This window comes from Lynx canadensis, chromosome D3 (assembly GCF_007474595.2).
Source record: "Lynx canadensis isolate LIC74 chromosome D3, mLynCan4.pri.v2, whole genome shotgun sequence".
Classification (NCBI taxonomy): Eukaryota; Metazoa; Chordata; class Mammalia; order Carnivora; family Felidae; genus Lynx; species Lynx canadensis.
In genome coordinates, this window is record NC_044314.2 from 79,068,065 (window position 1) to 79,086,694 (window position 18,630).

At 46.4% G+C, this 18,630-nt stretch overlaps 1 protein-coding gene across 3 annotated transcripts in view; it reads right to left on the reverse strand.

The window, feature by feature from the left end:
* The window catches only part of SUDS3 (SDS3 homolog, SIN3A corepressor complex component), a 66,110-nt gene that overhangs the window by 43,261 nt on the left and 4,219 nt on the right, over positions 1-18,630 (reverse strand). For all 3 annotated transcript variants that reach the window (XM_030292405.1, XM_030292406.1, XM_030292407.1), the window contains exons 3-10: positions 18,055-18,110; positions 16,654-16,725; positions 13,672-13,691; positions 12,303-12,459; positions 4,047-4,142; positions 3,018-3,079; positions 2,834-2,855; positions 1,531-1,636 (exon numbers count right to left, since the gene is read on the reverse strand). In XM_030292405.1, the coding sequence (XP_030148265.1) occupies positions 1,531-1,636; positions 2,834-2,855; positions 3,018-3,079; positions 4,047-4,142; positions 12,303-12,459; positions 13,672-13,691; positions 16,654-16,725; positions 18,055-18,110 (591 nt within the window). The remainder of the gene's footprint in view (positions 1-1,530; positions 1,637-2,833; positions 2,856-3,017; positions 3,080-4,046; positions 4,143-12,302; positions 12,460-13,671; positions 13,692-16,653; positions 16,726-18,054; positions 18,111-18,630) is intronic.

Genomic DNA, 18,630 nt, shown 5'->3' on the forward strand with positions numbered 1-18,630 from the left:
TTCATAAGTGTGATATTATATTGTAATCAACTAACAATCTTGGGCGCTTTTTTTAACAAAGCTCAAAAAATTCTAAATAGCCATTACTCTAATTTTGGAACTTTGGGTTAAATACACTGAAACTCAAAAGGTTATAAATGATAGCGATTATAAATGATAAGTACAGAAAGTATGCAATAACCCCAGATAAACATTCTCCACACAAACGAGTGACAATTCAGAATGCAAATCTGTGTCCACCATGACATAAACTAAGTGTGCCTGCATATGGACAGTGAATAAAAGGGATCTATCAGAATAAAGAAGCTGTGACACGAGGAGGGATCCAGGGTGACTTAACACCTAGCAGAATGCCTAGTTACAGAACAGATAGTAACATTTGTTGAAGGAGTAAGTGAACGAGTTTGTAAGTCCTTTCATATTGCTTTACTCTCTCCTCTCCGATAGAAATGCTGGTGGTCTGAAGGTGTCAAATGGTCTTTAATCTGAAATTATTTCTGGCGTATTAAAAAGCTAAGGTAACATACCTATACACTCACATGCAGCTAAGAAAATTATGCAAATAACGATTTAAAAAAAAAATGGTCTCTAAACTGGTAATGTTTTAGGATTCAACTCCCCCAAGTATGTTTCCTAGAACATTCATATAGCAAAATGATGCATGCAAAAACAGTACCTGGGGTCAACTAATATCTGATAACATCTCAGAAATTGATAATGCACATTAGCATATCAGAGAACCCAAAAAAGCACGACAATGAAGAAACCCAATTACCTTAATTAACATGGTCATACCCCAAACTCATCTGACCACAAAATCCTTTTTTCCACAGAATACCTATTAATTTTAGTGCACAAGGGCAGAGTTAAGAGAAGGCAGGGGCGCCTGGGTGGCGCAGTCGGTTAAGCGTCCGACTTCAGCCAGGTCACGATCTCGCGGTCTGTGAGTTCGAGCCCCGCGTCGGGCTCTGGGCTGATGGCTCAGAGCCTGGAGCCTGTTTCCGATTCTGTGTCTCCCTCTCTCTCTGCCCCTCCCCCGTTCATGTTCTGTCTCTCTCTGTCCCAAAAAAAATAAATAAACATTGGAAAAAAAAAAAAAAAAAAAAAGAGAAGGCAGAGAGGGACCTGGCCTCAGTCCACAGGGGTAGCACCAGAGACAGAGGCCTGCAAATTCTAGCACGATGATAGTAGCACGGACAAGGGGTCCCGATCAGAACACGTTTTTGGGAAACGCTGTGTTCACAGATCTAATGATCAAATGACTCCTGATGCATTTTTTTTTTCTTTAAGTAAGCTCTACGCCCAATGTGGGGCTCGAACACATGACCCCAAGATCAAGAGTCCCACGCTCTTGATCCACCGACTGAGCCAGTCAGGTGCCCCACTCCCGACACACTTTTAAATGTTACTCTACTTCAGTAGTATGTAAGTTAAGCAGCAGCCATGCTCAGCGATAACGAGAGCCCCAGCCTTCTTCCAAGATGTTCTTTTGAGACTCCTGCGAGTAATCTGTGATTTTCCACGACATACCATCTTTTATCATAGTACAGTTTCCCATCTTCTATCCGAGCTTCAAATCTCTGGGCTGGAGACTCTGCCGGCGTGGCAGGCAAGTGTTCAGGAGAGGACGGGGATGCTGGAGGAACCAAAGATATTTCAGTGACCAAGCATGTAACAAGCATGTGGGTCCACCAGCTAACATGCTTTAACTGAAATGCTACTAAAAGTGGTAATAAACTCAATCATTAACTCCTCAGGGGTGTAAAAATGAGAATTCAACAAAATTTTTGTGTATTATGCCTGACTTGCTCCTCAAGGCAACCCTGTGAGGTAGGCGAGGCACAGGTTAACCTCACCGAACAGAGGAGAAACCAGAGATGCAGTCTAAGGGATTTGCCCAAGGTCCCTAAGAGAAGGACTAAAACCCCAGTGATCAGAAGCCCTGAACGGCAAAAATTAGAAACATGTCTTTATAAAACTGAACTCATTTCTCGAATGATTTTTTTACTTACTAGGTAGAGCAGGCCACCATGTGTGTACAGAGTCAAGTTAACATAGTGGTCATAACTACCGACGGTTCAAAGGATCTAAATTCATACACTTTATACAAACCCCTCCCCATCATGCCTTTAGAAAATCAGGACCTCTCTGCAGACAATGGTGGCCCTCAGAAGGAAATTACTAAGAGAAAAAAGAATCTTGTTTCCTTCCATAAGACTTGGTGAGCAGAGAGATGTGTGAGTAATCACAGTGCTTAAAACGTAACAATGCCTTGCCCGTTCAGAATTCTATCTTGCAGCCTAGCACAGACTCTCGAGTGCCACTCTGAAAGGAACCACCATGAACACTGGGCTGGCCTCTTCTATAAACTGGGACTCTGAGTCCCTTACCAGAGCCAGGCTGTGAAAAGGCACTGGAACAGCACTGCCTAGCACTCAATTCCACAAAGTAATGCTGAAAAATCCTTCTGGTTTCATTTCCAGAAATGGAGGCAGACTTAAATCTTGTACCTTGAGGCCTACACAGAAGGAAACCTTCACCAGCCAATCAATCAACTGTCTCTTTTACAATAAATCCTAAGGTAAAGGCAAAAATAGCTTCAACACAGCGGGGCTAAAAAAAAAAAAAAAAAAAAAAAAAAAAAAAAAAAAAAAAAAAAAAAAAAATCAGGGGAGGGTGCACTTAAGGTTCCCTTCAGTCTTCATGATGACTGCTCTTAGGCAAATAACATTTTATTTTTGAAAAGTGCAACAAATGCCTGTGAGATAGAAGCATGCTTTTCCAACAACATGATAAAAAGATTGCACAAATGCCAGTAACACTGTGCACTTACCTGGTCTCTTGGGTGACTTAAGCTGTAGGAAGAACAACAAGAAATCTTAGAACAAATCATTTCAGATGCAACTTCACGTGTCAAAGGTATCAAACGGATTTAACAAGTAACACACGAACAACATGAAGCACAAAACCATTATCAAGCCTAAGCTTTCAAATAAATCAAAAAAATCAAACCGTACCTTATTTAACGTTCTCAGATCCTCCATGATCTGTTCATCTGTTAACAAATAGTTTAGCTGGGGTGTTGAGAGTTAAAGGAACATGTCCGAGGGCCATGGTTTCCAAGCAAGCAGAAATCAACAAAACAGTACCAGAACTTTAGAATTTACAGTGTGACTGTGTCAGGTGCTGTTTCTACAACAGCGTGCCTCTCGGAAGTTGCTGATTCTACTAAATGTCGTGGTGCCCAGGTATGTAAACGAATTCACAAATTTCTTCCAAGCGTCTCTAAGTCGTTCAGAAACTACAAGAGTGAGAGCACAGGACACGGTACCAGGAGAACTTCCTCCTCAGTTTATGAAGTGCTCTTGTTCTAAAGATCCGAAGCCTTGCACGCGCGCGCGCGCGCACACACACACACACACACACGCGCGCGCGCGGGCTTGTCCTTCCCACGTAACTTAAACCCTTGGTTGTGAAGACAAAGGTACCTGAAGTCAAAACCCTTTCTTGGTGGCAAACAACTGAATCATTCTGTGCAAATGGCCACTTATCCTCTCCAAGAACAAAGAAACAGAACTTTGCCATGCGCGCCCTCTTCCCACTCCCATTTTTATGACTAAAGGGCTTTTTTATGAGACTGAAATCTCATTCGCTTTAACAATTTGCATTGCACTGGTTTCAGGATGTAGATAACAGAGGTACAAAACATAGGCATCACTGTCCTTGTTTTACAGGTAGAAAAATTAAGGCACGTGTAATCTGAGGTCGCCCTGAATCTCCAAGTGTTAACACCAGGCTGAGCTCCCAACACCAAGTGCCTTTCCAAAAACTGCTATCTATAAACCCCTCCCACTGGAAGCAGCAGCAACTAAGGACTCAACAGAAAAACGGCCATTCCCTAGCTCATGGGTAAATACACACGCTTGCCAATCACGACAATTTCTGTAAGACAGTGGCCATATATATTCTAGCAAACAGATAAGCAAAAGATTCAGTCTAAAGAAAAACAGCTTGATGAAAAATTAAGGCTTGATGCAAATGGATATCAGGAGCAGGTTTTCTCCTCTTGTCTGGGATGGGGACAGGATCATTTGGTCGCCTCCGCAACTTTCTGGTCATGATGGGTTTCACTTCCATAGAATCTGTGGCAAGAATTGAATGGGTAAATCTATCCGACTACCACTTGAAGTAAGAATTGCTGTACTGTACAAATATCTGCCCCAGAGCCACCCAATCAGAACTGTTTTACTGGGGACATCCGGACATGGCCCAAGCCAGACATCCATTTCAGACTTCAGAGGAGGGCTATCCTGAAGACTCAGACTGGATGGCCTAAGTGCACGCTGCCCCGCCCCCCACCGAAATGCAGCCCCACCCTGCGGTCTACCTGTGGAGTCACTGCAGGCATCTCTCCAGCACCCCGAAAACTAGAATTTTCCTCCTCTTCCCTCAAAATAAGAAGCCACGGAGTGATAGCTCTTGGGATCAGAAGGAACCTTCGGGTCATCTCGGTCAACTAATTCTTGCAGTGCCCACGGAGGGAGGGAAACTGAAGCACATGCGTGCACAAGGCTCTGTGAAAGGTCACTGGTCTCAGCACCAACATCTTTATAGGACATCTTCATTTACAAACTTAGACTCTTCAGTTTCATTTTATTCTGTAACGTTTTCTAGCTACTTAACTATCAAGAATGATCTAATGAAGTCTCATAATAAAGGCCTTTTTCATTCTTCTTGACTTTTCTCTGCAGTCTGACACTGCTGTTGACTCTCCTTACCTTAAAATCTCTCCTCCCCTTGCCATCACCACCCAGATCTCCCCTCACCTGACCTGCCTCCTTGGGCTCCTTTCTGCTGGTGACCTCCAGAGTCCAGTCAGTTCTCAGCCTGTGTCCCAGTGAGCCTCTGTCACCAATACCAGCTTCCCCACCCTTCTGAGTGGCAACCTATGCCCGGCAACACCATCCACTCTCACTTTTTGTCTCACCTCCCATGGCTGCCTCCTCTCCTGAGTCTTGGGGACATCACATCTGTCCATCCCTCTTGGTCAGGACAGACTCTGTCATTGTGACTTATCTTCCCTCACCCAAGCATCATATTCACCAGGTCGTGGGCAGTTCTGCCATTAAAGCACTTCTCAACTCCATTCCCTCATCCTATTCTTATCTCCGTCAGAGCAATTTCCCTAAGACACACATCAGATCCTTCTACAACACATCCCCTTTCTTATTCAATGCTTCTATGGCTTGCCACTTTCTATGGAAAAAAGCCCGCGTCACTTTCTGGTCTTGCCCCTTCTCCTTCCTTCACACATACACCATGTGAGAGCTTTTAGCTCGTCTGTCACCCAAGGGCACACGCCTTACTATGCCTTCAAGCCTTTGCACGCTGTCCTCTCTGCCTGGCCCCCTCTTTTCAGCCCGGCAAACTCCTGCACGACACCCCTTGAGAGCCAGCGCCACGCTCCCCATTACATGATCTTCCAGAGTCACACCGCCTTCCAAACAACCAGAGCAAACCTCTGGACAAACCTCTGCTACCAAGTGCCACACCGTATGGCACGTTTTCCCCAGAGACACCTGAATTCCACCCCAGCACCTAAGCCATAGTTGTGGCAGGGGTGTCACAGAGTTTCCTGCACAACGACGACGACATGAGGAGACCATTCATCCACGACCACGCATCCCCTCGGCACGGCAGACGGACAGCCTCACGGAATTCAAGTGTAGCCAGCCCTTCCACTGTGGCAAGGAATTCAAGCATACCTCTTCCACTGTGGCAACGTGCAGGAGCTGCCTAGTTAATAGTCGTGAGCACAAAGCCAAAAGATATTTCTGCGTGTTGCTTTTAAGAAGGGAAACGGGCAACGCTGACTTCTCGCCCCTATAAATGAAGGGGAAGTGCAGTCCTGATAAGTGTGTGTACAGGTGTGCGTGGAGTGGGGGGTAGAAGGAAGGAGGACTCACACACCCGCCCCAGGAGACGGCGGGGAGGGGAGTCCTCTCTACTGGAAACGGCCTCCCCTCTACCGAGAGGGTGCACTCCTCCAGTTACTTACTGGCTGGTGCATGTGAATCCCTGCCACGGCTGTGGGACCTCAGGTGGGCTACGTAAATCCTCTGTGTCAAGTTACTTCATCTATAAAATGCAATTATCAGTAATACTTCCCTCACAGGATGCTGCGAGGGTTACGTGACATACGAGTAAAGCCCTAAACATGGTGCCTGGCGTCACGAGAGCTCAATCAATGCTAGTTTTTACTACGCCATCTGCAGCCAGGAAAGCACTGTACAAAAAATCTTTTTAAAAAAATCAGGGGCACCTGGGTAGCTCAGCTGGTTAAGCATCCGACTTTAGCTCAAGTCATGATCTCACAGTTCGTGAGTTTGAGCCCCACGTCGGACTCTGTGCTGACAGCTCAGAGCCTAGAGCCTGCTTCAGATTCTGTGTGTGTGTCTCTCTCTTTGCCCCTCCCCTGCTTGCACTCTGTCTCTCTCCCTCTCAAAAATAAACAAACATTAAAAAAAAACTTTTTTAAGTCAAGGTACAAACAGCTGAATGAAACAGAAGTTACACGCTTGAAGACAACCAATGTCAGCTGTGAGGCTGTGCAACATTCACACCTAATTCAAAAATCAAGGTGTGAAGGGAGCTCGCCCAACCCAAAGAACACTAGAGAAAGAGTACCTAGCACATAAACACCAATGAATGGTCCACCAAAGACAATGGCTGACTGTGCCCTGCCCTCTGGGCTGCCGAGTCTAAGGCATGGGGAGGGTGGGCCACACATGATGGAAATGAGCCAGTCAAGGCACAGCCGAGAGAATGTGGGAATAACCCGGTCTAATCATGGCCAACAGGCTCAGAAAATCATAACTGCATCACTCACAAATCAGAAAATATAATCAAATTCTTCTTATGAAATAGCGAAAATCAATCCATTTTATTAGCCTAGCCACCACAATAACCTAATCAATTTTCATCCAAAAGACTGCTTCAGCAGAAGGAAGGTGCTCCAAAAAAGCCTCCAAGATGTAGTAGCCCCATCCCCACCACCAGCCAGGAGAGTGAGCAGGGAGCAGGTCTGGCCACGTGACTCGTGGAGAAGATCAACACGTAAGTACCACGCACTGTAGTTCCGAAGCTACGGTATGGACTCCACTCATGTCGCTCCAGCCTTCTGAGGTAGATTTTTCACAGAGGGAAAGAAAGGATATCTGACTGACCCAGGTCTGAATCCACCTAGAAGTTCCACTTCTCACGAGAAGCAACAGGCTGGCGTACTGAGTTTGTAACAGCAGTCTCCTGTGAGTTTGGCCAGTAAGAGGCCCAAGGGGCTCAATCTGGGGACACCATAAAAGTCAGACTTCCGGAAGTGACACTCAGACGTTGGAGCCTGGCAGCCCTGGAGAAGGCAGTTGAGCAGGAAATCAGTCTTCCTCTCAGACAAGCCCAACACTACTCTACCTGGCTTAAATCAGAAAGCCTCTCAGAACACCCAGGACCCTTCACAGGTTTGCTTCCATGGCAATACTGTGATCTAACTGAATACCAAACACACCGAGGCAGGAGAGTACAGGAGGCAGAAACACTGGACAAGGGCTGAGACCAGGTACGCAGCTCCTCTCCAAACCACCTTGTACATATGACATTTAAGAGCATAACTCCTCCTGCTCTACCCACCAGCAAGGAGACCAGGAATGGCCGTATCTGACAGACACAGACACTCTCCAAGTAGCACCACGTATGCTGGCTAAGAAGCGGGAGCTTAGGCTGAATCAGTGCTGGGCAGAGCCTTTGCAGCACCAGTCCCTATGGAGAGATATTCCTGATAACATTAATCACCGGCAATTACCATAGAATTACCACTTCCCCACTGGCCTTGGGTTCCTTACTTCTCCAGGCCTCATCATTCACTCCAACAGCTCACTTGCCTACAGCCCATAAATGCAGCAAAAGCTTCCCTGGAACGTACTTTAACTTTAAAAACAGGGGCGCCTGGGTGGCTCAGTCAGTTGAGCATCCGACTTCGGCTCAGGTCACGATCTCACGGTCCGTGAGTTCGAGCCCCACGTCAGGCTCTGGGCTGATGGCTCAGAGCCTGGAGCCTGCTTCTGATTCTGTGTCTCCCTCTCTCTCTGCCCCTCCCCCGTTCATGCTCTGTCTCTCTCTGTCTCACAAATAAATAAACGTTAAAAAAAATTAAAAAATAAAATAAAAAACAAAATAAACAAAAACAAAACCATACTTGTTTAGCCACAGCTGCAGTGACTCAAAGGAGTATCCTTAAGAAAAAAGAACATTAAGTGGCAGAAAAACAAGCCACTGCAGGGTAACCACTGTAACAGACTGGCTACAAACCAAGGGGCAGTGCAACATAGGGCAAACCTAGAGGCCCAGAGCAAAGTCCAGCATATCCTGGCCCCTCTCTAAGGGGCTGGCCAGCTCATCAGCATCACAAATCAAGGAGATGGGGGCAGGAAGGGAAGGTGAGAGAAGAATCAAGGTCGGTCTTCAGTGACCAACCAATCAGGGTAGGAATGAAGGGTGAAGGGCCCCATCCCCCTTAGGCCAAAGCTGTCAGGAGCACAGGGATGGTATTACAAGAGTGAACCAGTCAAACCGTCCTCTGCACCCTCAACCACTGAAAACACCTGGATCCCACAAAGGCAGTGCCAGCAAAGAGCTTCTTGGCACGGAGCCCGCTCCACCCCAAATCCAGGTCACCTCCGGCATTCTCCCTGCCCAGATATTTGTGTGAGGCCTCATCTCCTTGCCTGGGCTTCCAAGGTTCCCTGCTCACTGGCATCTGTTCCTCGTGGTTGAAACCACGCCCGCGTTAGTACAACCACATGTACATACCCTTGCAAGGTTTTACAATCCTTAAAAACAAGCCTGACAAACATTTACCTTCATTTAGAAGCCTACTCTGTGGACACCGCCTTACTCTGGGCAGGACAAAGGAGCTGTGTCAGCCTTGTCACTACCAGAATACAAGCTCCTTGAGGACCAGTATTAGCCTCACTGTACGAATCACTCAGCACCGCGTGAATCCACGGTATTTCCATGGCAGGAAGTCGGGACAATGTGGTGGTTAAGACCAGTTGTGGCGTAAGCACTATCCCACCGGGGAGCTTTGAGCAAGTGTCTCGGTCCCTCTGAGGCTGCTCCGCCAAGTCCACCGAAGGGAGCTGCAGGAACCGAAAACTGCTACAAGTTCCCAATCCCTAAGTGCTGGCTCTGTGTGCAGCCCCCAGCCACGCTCTGAAGCACCTCCTAGGCGTTATATCATCCGACCTTCGCACCAAACCTCCCATTCTCCTTCCTGAACGTAGGTTCTCCCGTCGCCTTCTTAAATGAGAAAACCCCACCAGAGAACCAAGTTCAGGAGGGGGCCAGGATTCATCCACATCTGTCAGCCTAATGAGGAATTCCAGTGTTTTTATGTAATACCTGGCTCGACGTAAGTACTCAGGAGACAGTACTTTAGCATATCTTAATATTATAATTTTATTATTATAAAAAAATTTAACTCGTAGGCTCCACCTACAAATCCAGTTATCTTCTAAAGGAAACTCCCAGGCTTAATGGGGTCACGAGTAGCATCCACAGGGACCTGAGGGTTGGAACATGCCCCTGGCAAGGCAAAAATTACAAAAAAAAAAAATGAAGTGGCGGATGGTGGCTGTTGAGACCAAGGAGATAGGCTGTTAAGAGAAAGGAGAAAAGGTGGCTATCCTCAAGACAGGAAGTGGACAAATGGATGAAAAACGATCGAGCGCCCCACATTTTAAAGCTCATTAAATTCTCACTGATTATCTGGGTTACTCATAACCTTGGCCTCAACTGCAGAGAAAACTCACACTCCGGTAACCCCACCCACGTCCTCATTACTCAAAAAGTGTGGTCCAGCCAACAGCATTAGCAGCCCCTGGGAGGTGGTTACAAATACAGGATCGCAGGCTCCCCCCCACCCACACCTGAAGCAGCAGCTGCACCTATCAAGACCCCCAGGTGACCCACGCACACAGCCAAGCTGGAGGAGCGCTGATCCTCGGTTATCCCGGTTTCCTTACCGATAGCACATCTTTCTGCCCACCCAGCCTGCTGTCCTAAGTTCTTCAAGAGCAGCATGGGCAGTGGAGAACCTCCCACTAACCCCCACAGAGACTGCAAAGCTTTCAGGCCTGTTCAGGCAGAGCAGGTCACTGGCTCTCCCCGTTCCCAACAGGTTATTCGGTCCAAGCTTCCCATCGGCCTCTCATTCCAGCCTTGTTTTTCGAGAGATCTTCACATTGGACCATAAGAGGAGATTTTAAAGAACTATCTTTTCCGGGCAGAGCCAGCCAATGCTGATACTGGGCATCAATCCACAAAGGTGAAATGAGTCACTCAATGAGAGGAGTGAGATCAGGCCTTTCATCCAGCACCATAGCGGCACCATCTGTGGGAACACTAATTATCCTTCTAGCTCCACTGCCTTTTCTTCTGACGCTCTATCATTACATTGGCAGAGCTTTTCCATACCAAGGGTACCAAACGGCTTGAGGAAGGACATCAGTAGCTTTAATGCCCATGGCTAGCTTTAAGCACTTGTGCAATCTATTTTACTGCGTTACAAATGACTTCCCACATTTATTTGTCTTTTCTACCCTGGCAGGCTCAGCCTCAAGTCACTGGGGACACCTCCTGTCCCAGTTAAGATTCTGACTGCGACACGGCCTGGCCAAACAATGTCTACTGCTTGTCAATAATCAGGATGCCAAATCACAGGTAAGGTGATGATATCCTTCCCTGCAGATGGAAAGGGAGCAGCTATAAACTGACGATATTTCCCACTAGCCTAATGAAGACTCCCGAACATCTGGTGGCTCTAGCAGAGAGCGATGAGGCATCAATGCCAGAAACGGCCACCGTCAAAGAAAATGGTACACAGGTCAGAAAACAGACAGACTGGTATCGAACACGGCAGCACAGGGCTGGCAGTCTAATCAACAAAGCATGTCCACAAGAACAAGATGGTACTGTCTGAAGATGCTATTTTAACACGCATTCTTACCGAAAAAACATTTGAGACACTTCCAGAGGCCTTCAAGGACATAATTCCTTCTGGCGAGTCTTTCAATAAGGAAGTGTACCAGAGGAGAGATTTCTGAAGAACCAGACCCTCACTTCAGACACACCACATTCTTGTGGGTGTATCATGGGGGTTGGGGCCAGAAGTTTATGTCAGTCGAAGGGCCCCACTGGGTCACAGCACCAGAAATACAGAAAGAGAAATACTACTTCTTAACAGTTACTTCTAAACTCTGCCCCAAGGACTTAACATGAAAACAACGCATTTCTTATAGACCCCTACTAACGTCAGACATGCCAGAGCCCCAGCACCTTCTGTACATGGCAAGAGTTAAATATGGGGGTGTGCAGAAGGCATGCCTCTTACCCATCCAGGTGACGAACTCACCACTGACTTGTCCTGCAGTATTTGCTGACAGAAATTTTGCCAAGTTCCAAAATATCTAGTTCAAGTCAATTCCCGCCCCATATTCTAAGATTCCTCGGTATACATACAGCGACAGAACAACAGCCCCCGCTGCTTCTCCCTTCCGCTTGCCTACAACTGCAGACTTCCCGTATGTGGATTACTAAAGCCTAGAAGGCAAGGGAGGGATTGGCTCAGGGTCTAAGGTAACTTCACTACCTCTACAGGAAACTAGTTCACTTTGGCTACTCCTGCCAACTTTGTACCAACTCTTTCTGAAACATTCACAGTAACACCTGGGGAAGGGATCTAAGAGCACAGATGATACAGCCAAATGCCTTTGTTCTCCTATCTAGGTCGAAGGAAGACAGTGCCTCTCCTGTCATTAAGGTGAACTAAAAAAACAGACTCCCACCACCACAGAGCTGCGTAAGTAATTCGTGAACATAAACTAGATGTGCGGCTGACCCAGGAATTAAGTTAAATAAAGCACACACCAGAAGCTGCAGTCACTACTAAAGGACTACCACTTACTGAATGCCTGTTACACACGCAGGCCACTGTGCCAGGCACTCACGTTTCCAACCACAATCCTGTGACACAAGGTCTGATCAGACCCATTTCAGAGAGAGGGAAATAGGCTCAGAGATGCTCGGTGGCCAAGATCACACAGCCAGTATGAGACAGAGCTAGAAGTCTGAGCCGTCCTGTCAAAGCCCACCCTCCTTTCAGCTCACTCTGCCTGGACGAGGAGCTGAGGGAAGACAGGAGAGTGACTGCACAACCCCCCCCCCCCCACCGCCCTGTGGTGCCTTCGTACCTCCAGTCAGCTCCATCGTTAGCTTTTCGTTTTCGATCATTTTCTTCTTCTCTTCCAGCTCAGCAATCAAGTTCTCTTTCAGCTCCACCTTCTTGTCTTCAAATTCTTTCACCGCGGCCTTCTTTTCTTTGATGTAGTTTCTTTCCACCTGTTCAGTCTGAGCAAAAGAGAAACACAAGTTCGGGCTCCAGCTGTGGACGCGGGAGCCCAGTAAACACCTCCCCGGGAAACACAGGCTCAGCTGCACCCGCCTGCACAGGCAGGAGCGGGACACCTGCAAGTTCTCCAACAAATGCATGAAGTCGAACCATACAACTCTAGCCTACGAGCATACCTCACTGACTACTCAGTCATTTCTTCTCTTTCACATCTTATATCGCATGGCTTGCAGCTTAAAGTAAAACGTCAAGATTCTCACAGATAAATTCTTTTAAAGCCTTAATTTCTAAGGAAAAAAGTACATTCTGGATAAAACATCTACGTTCAAAATTAATTGCACAGAGTCAAAATGACACGAGTTACTTGATTTGTTGACATTTATACCAAGATAAAATCAACTAGGTCATCAGATCATTTTTTAGGTATCTGAATCCTCAAGCACTCAAACACCGAAATAACACTAAATTTAAAAGTGTTCATTTTTTAAGTCTCGCCATCACATTAAGTGAAGAACAAGGGAGCTTATGGTGGGCTATGGCTGTGGGTCACATCATCCTGCAGACTATGTGTGTTCCACTGACCTCAGTAGTAAAATGGTTTCTGATAACGTGGCTCTGTTAAACCATGACCTCACACTCACGTGTGGCTCTCAAAGTCAGGACTCCCCCCACACATACACACTAGCCACCCCAGGAACACATCAGCATCCAAGATGCAGGCTCTCAGCTCTGTACCACAGCGCTGTGCTTCACAAAGAACCAACACTCAGATGTCTGCTGAAGGAAAGAAAAAATGTTCAATCTGCCTTTCCTACTGACCTAGAGGGGTTCCGCTGTAAAACAGCCCCTGAGCCACTTCAGAGACTGGGCTGTGTCAAGGAGCAACATAACAAATTATTAGACCGTTGTAACTTAGACGTACTCCCGCATGGCTTTAACGTCAGGTGAAAGTCAACGAGAGAGCAGTGGGGGATGAGTACCCCCTCATCCCCTGTGATAAGCAGAAGCTGCCTGACCTATAAACGAACAGATGGGAATTTCTAAATGGAGACCCAAAATGTCCTCTAGTCAAACTCAGCTGTGATGAAAGCTTGCAGCTGGGGGCTTCTCAACTATCCATTCGGTGATAGAAGGAAAGGTTCTCCAGATTGGGAGAGCAAGATTCCAGTCTCAGAGAGGGCCTGCAAACCCAGAAGATCCAAGGTACTTACTTCCAGCTGGAGGAAGAGTTCTGAAAGAGAGAAAACATGCAATTAGATTCGCTAGGCTGTGTCACCTTTCCAGACAGTGATGGTAGGATTCATTTAGAAGCAGTAATTGCTTTCTGAAAGCACCGTTACACAGAGCAACTGTTTCCATCAGTAAAGTGTTGATCGACGTGAAGGGGAAGGATGCAGAAACTCTCTAGTTATAATCTGGCCCTGAACAAAATCACTTCTGGCAGTTCTCCCCAAGGGCAAAAACAAGCAGTGGGAACCAAACTCCCCTGGCAAAATAAAACTGAAAGTTACCCCTTCTTTCACTCGGTAGGTACCCTCCAACAGGGTACCTACACAGGGCAGGTACCCCACAGGGCAGGATGGGGCAGGAAGGAACAATGCCGTTTCTCCAGAAGCAGAATCAACACTGACGTTTTTAAAGCACGTGTGAGGTGCTCTGCATGGCAAGGAAGGATATTCCCCTGAGAAGTCAGGGCAGAGGTTCTGAGCCCTTCCGGGGCTTTCTTCACGGGTCACCATGCCTGTGTGTGGCTGTGCCTCCACAGCAACACCCTGCGGGTCTCTGCTGCACTTCCAAGCTCCAGACCTAATGCGACCTCTGCACAGGCAGCTCCACCTCACTTACCAGCCCCACCCCCCTCAGGCACCTACGAGTCTCCACCCAAGAGTATTCGACAGCTTACTCACCACCCACTATGTGCCGGGCCGTTAGCAACTGTTTACCAGCAGCCCCCCCACCCCCCCCCCCACTACATCAGAAGGCCCTTGACAAAGCCAGCCCTTTAAACAAAACAGGTCCATGGCACCTAATCTTTTCTGGGCGACAGTGGAGCTGCTGCATAGGTCACAAAGACTGCCAGAGAACCAACAACGCCAGGGGGTGCTGTTCACATTTTACCACGGTCTCCCTCATGAACATGATGAATCCTATGGATCCACTTGCCCATAAAAAAGCATATACACACATCCGCACATAATTTCCTAGAATCTGGAGTTTCAGGACTCCAGGTTAACAATTCAGACCTCAATAGATATTGAATAGGAAGTTTAAATGAAGAGGGGTGCCTGGCTGGCTCAGTCAGTGAAGCACACAACTCAATCTCAGGGTCAGGAGTTCAAGCCCCACGCTGAGTGTGGAGCCTACTTAAAATGTAAAAAAAAAAAAAAAAAAACAAACAGAAAATTTCAACAAGGAAAGAGATGAGCCACTCATTATTTTCTAACTTCTCCAGAAGCCCTGATCACTTTGGTCCTGAGATCACCAAGCACGTGAGCCCAAGCACATGCAGCCCAACGTGCTGGCCCCAACGGCTTTAGATGCACAAACAACCTGACACAGCAAGTCTGCGCCCTTCTCAGAAATCACACCCGAACCACGTCAAACTGGCAATCAGCTTTCGGGGTCGGTGATGGTTGTTTTAGTTAAAACAGCCATGCACCAACACAACTAGAGCAGGTGGATTATCTCTGCACAGAATGTGCCCTTTAAGGCTCAAGCTGTGACTGATCTGGGAGCTCTTCTGCATGTGTACCCGGGGGCAGGGGAGAGAGATGTTTCTGAAACGACACACGAGGACAGGATTGAACGTGGAATTAAGGAAAACAGCTCAATACTCATGCTGCAGTTCTAGCTTCAGAAAAGTGGCTCACATCCATTTCCTTTCCTTACTTGCATCTTAAACCAATTCCATGAGGTATTTGTATCCCCCCTACAGATGGGGAAATTGGGGCTCCAAGAGCAAATTATCTGCTTAAAGTCTCAAGACCTAAAGTGCAAAGAGGAAGACCTAAACCTAGGGCCTCATGCCTCACTTCCTTTCCCTAATGCGGAACACCGGGAAGAGGGCTGATGATCTCAAAGATGTCCCAAGGAGATGCCTCAAGAAGTCACAGTGCAGTGGGGACAACCACAGGGGCAGGCAGGCGGATGTGGGCGCACAGAAGGCTAATGGCTGTACTTCCATTTTCCCCACGCCCCTTGCACCCCTCCGCTACCTTTCTGCTGTTGGGTGTACGTGGGACATCTACTCCCTGGAGAGAGGGAAAAGTTCCACCAACAGAAAGCCGGAAAGACAATGGAACAGAAAACAAGAGGACAGCAGCCTGAGGAGCAAAACCCAGACAGCATCTGCAGACCCAGCATTAGGGTCCCCCAGACCCCCCGAGCAGGAACAGGCACTACGTGGGCGCTCGAAATTGAATGCTTACAAAACATTTCCCATAGGACCAGGAATCTGTGTTTACACACTTTCAACAATCATCACATCTTACTTTTTGCATGGTTCTTTATTGACCTCAGAATGTTCCTTAACTTATCCACGTTTGGACGTCTTTTGTCAATGAAATAGCACATTTCCTAAAGTCAAGGACAAGGTGTTCCACTACTTTTTTGCTCAGAGCTTGAATGTAGCAGGTGCTCCACAAATTCTTACTTAACGAACACACGTACCGTGTACTACAACGAACCAAGGTGTACTCTTCCCGTAAATGCTTGTAACACTCAAGGGGGAAAAAAACAGAGGACACCCCTTCCTCCCAGAGCACAGAATGCCAAAAGAAGCAAATTCAAACAAGAGTGAAACAAGCTACGATTCTTTCCCATGTCAGCTCCTCTCATGGTACATTCAGCCAGCCAAACAGACGTGAGACAGAACGTGTAAGACTGCTTAACCTGGGGGCGTCAGGGAGCATAACTGACTTCAAGGAGCCAGCTGGGGGTTCCAGGGAGTATAACCGACTGCAAGGAGCCAACACTAATAAGCTTAACTACAGGTTGTTCGTTGGCCACTGGAAAAAAGATGTCCCAGCTTTACCCAACTGCACCCCTGGAGTCTCTCTTCCCCAACCCCTCCACCATACCCAAGGATTATCTGAGATGCATGCTGGACAGCAGCTCTCATGACATTACATCAATAATCAGCAAAAGAAGGAACACTTAAAGATGATTTACTTCCACCTAAGACAGAGCCTCACCTGCGTTTCGAATCCTCTCTTTGTACTGCTGATCTAGTTTTTTCATCCTCTTCTGATATTCCTGTAACGTACCTGATTTTAAGATGTACAAAATAAAACGTTACTTTGAAGATCTGTTTTACATTTTAGTTCCTAAAATTATCTTATAGTACCCGCAGTGACTGTTTTAATAACTTCAAAGTAAAACACAAACCAAGGAAAGGCAGAGGCAAACAGAGCTAACTGCTCTGGTTCTCAACCAAGGCCAACAACAGAAATCACCCCACCTAGTGGATTAAGACTCTCTAGCAAGTGAGAGGAAGTCAAAAGGTGCAGGATTGAAATGATTCTGATCACCTGCTGCCAGTTTGAGTCAATGGGCTTCCCTTTCCTGAAAAAAAGCTCATTCTTCTTCAGTAAGGCCTAGAACTTTCAGTAGAGACCATCCAGTAGAACTTTCCCTACAATGGTGGAAACATCCTATGTTGCACTGTCCAATATGGTAGCCACTAGTCATATGTAGCTATTGAGCACTTGGAATGTAGCTGGCACAACTGAGGAACAGAATTATTAATTTCAGTTCATTAAATTTAAATGGCCACACATGGCCAGTGACAATTCTGGATAGCTTGGGTATAGATTTTCACCAAATATCTACTCGTGTCATTGCTTTTCCCTAACGCAGCCAATTACACGGGTCACTATTATCATGGAAAATATTTGCCCGATCATGACATACTTGCAGGGTATGTTAATGGCATCTTTTTCAAAATCCCTCACTCAACCATGCCAGGTATGCCTTATAGCCTTGCTAGAGGAGAATATATTTCTTGCCCCACAAGAAACCCACTGTCCCCATGGTGCTAGCCATCCCTCATGGGTAATCTCATCTACTTGGACCTTCTGCATTTTGAAGACTGGAAAACAAATTTAAACAAGAGAAAGTGGCGTGCCTAAGGTCAAATTTCCAGAAAGCAGCGAAGGTGGGATTCAAACCCGTGATGGCACTTGAGAGCCTATGCTCTTAACCTGATGCCGAACTCTTTAGCAAGAAACAGCACAAGATACAATCCACTTCTAATTTACCAAACAAGAGAAAACACACACAGTAGGGATAACCCACAGTTCACCAGCAATTAGTTTAGAAAGAACTGTACCATTTCATGTATTCTTTGGTAACAACGTCTCTCCCAAAAATGTCTAGCTTTAGGCGCACAGTGTTTTTCAGTTCATGCTCTTCCAAAGGGTCTGAGATTTTGAAAAGGTGAAAATTACTGCTTTACTGACAGAAGCAAGCAAAATGCATACCGGACAGCTAAAATCAGGCAGACCAAATTTTAAATCACTCCCACAGAGGAGTGAAAGATTTCAAAGGTTTGCAATACTAAGCATACTTAGAAGTGAAGGGTTAAACACACCAACCTTCCTGAAGTTGTTGCAACTGTCTCTTGAGAGAAGCCAGTTTATCCTGATACATCCTGTTAAAAAAAAAAAAAAAAAGCCACACTGAAAAACATTAATATCGAATTCCAAAATAATCTACATACAGGAATTACCTGGATTGTTATGGGAATGTCATAAACGTCCTTTAGTGAACAGAGAAAACTGGAGTCTGCCAGCTGGTTTAAAATGTACCAGCAGCTAAAGGGATCAGAAAAGGACAAGGATTCTGTGTTCTGGAATCCTAACTCAGTGTTGTAGTTTCCTGTGTTCTCTATCCCACCTTTAGAGAATCAGTCTGAAACCCACAAACATGAAGACCCACAAATTTTAATAAATAAGCAACAATAAATAGGCAAGAAGTTATAAAGAGAAATTGAAAAGTGTGATGCCATTTTCTTGTGGATTTAGAGGTATAAATACACACACAAATACAGCAGAGGCCTAAACACAGCCCTTATATCAACTCTACAATTACATTCTAAGTTCCAAACGAGTCAGGTTATGCCTTTGGCATGTTTTTCTACATAGATAACATAGTTGGTACAAACACCAAGT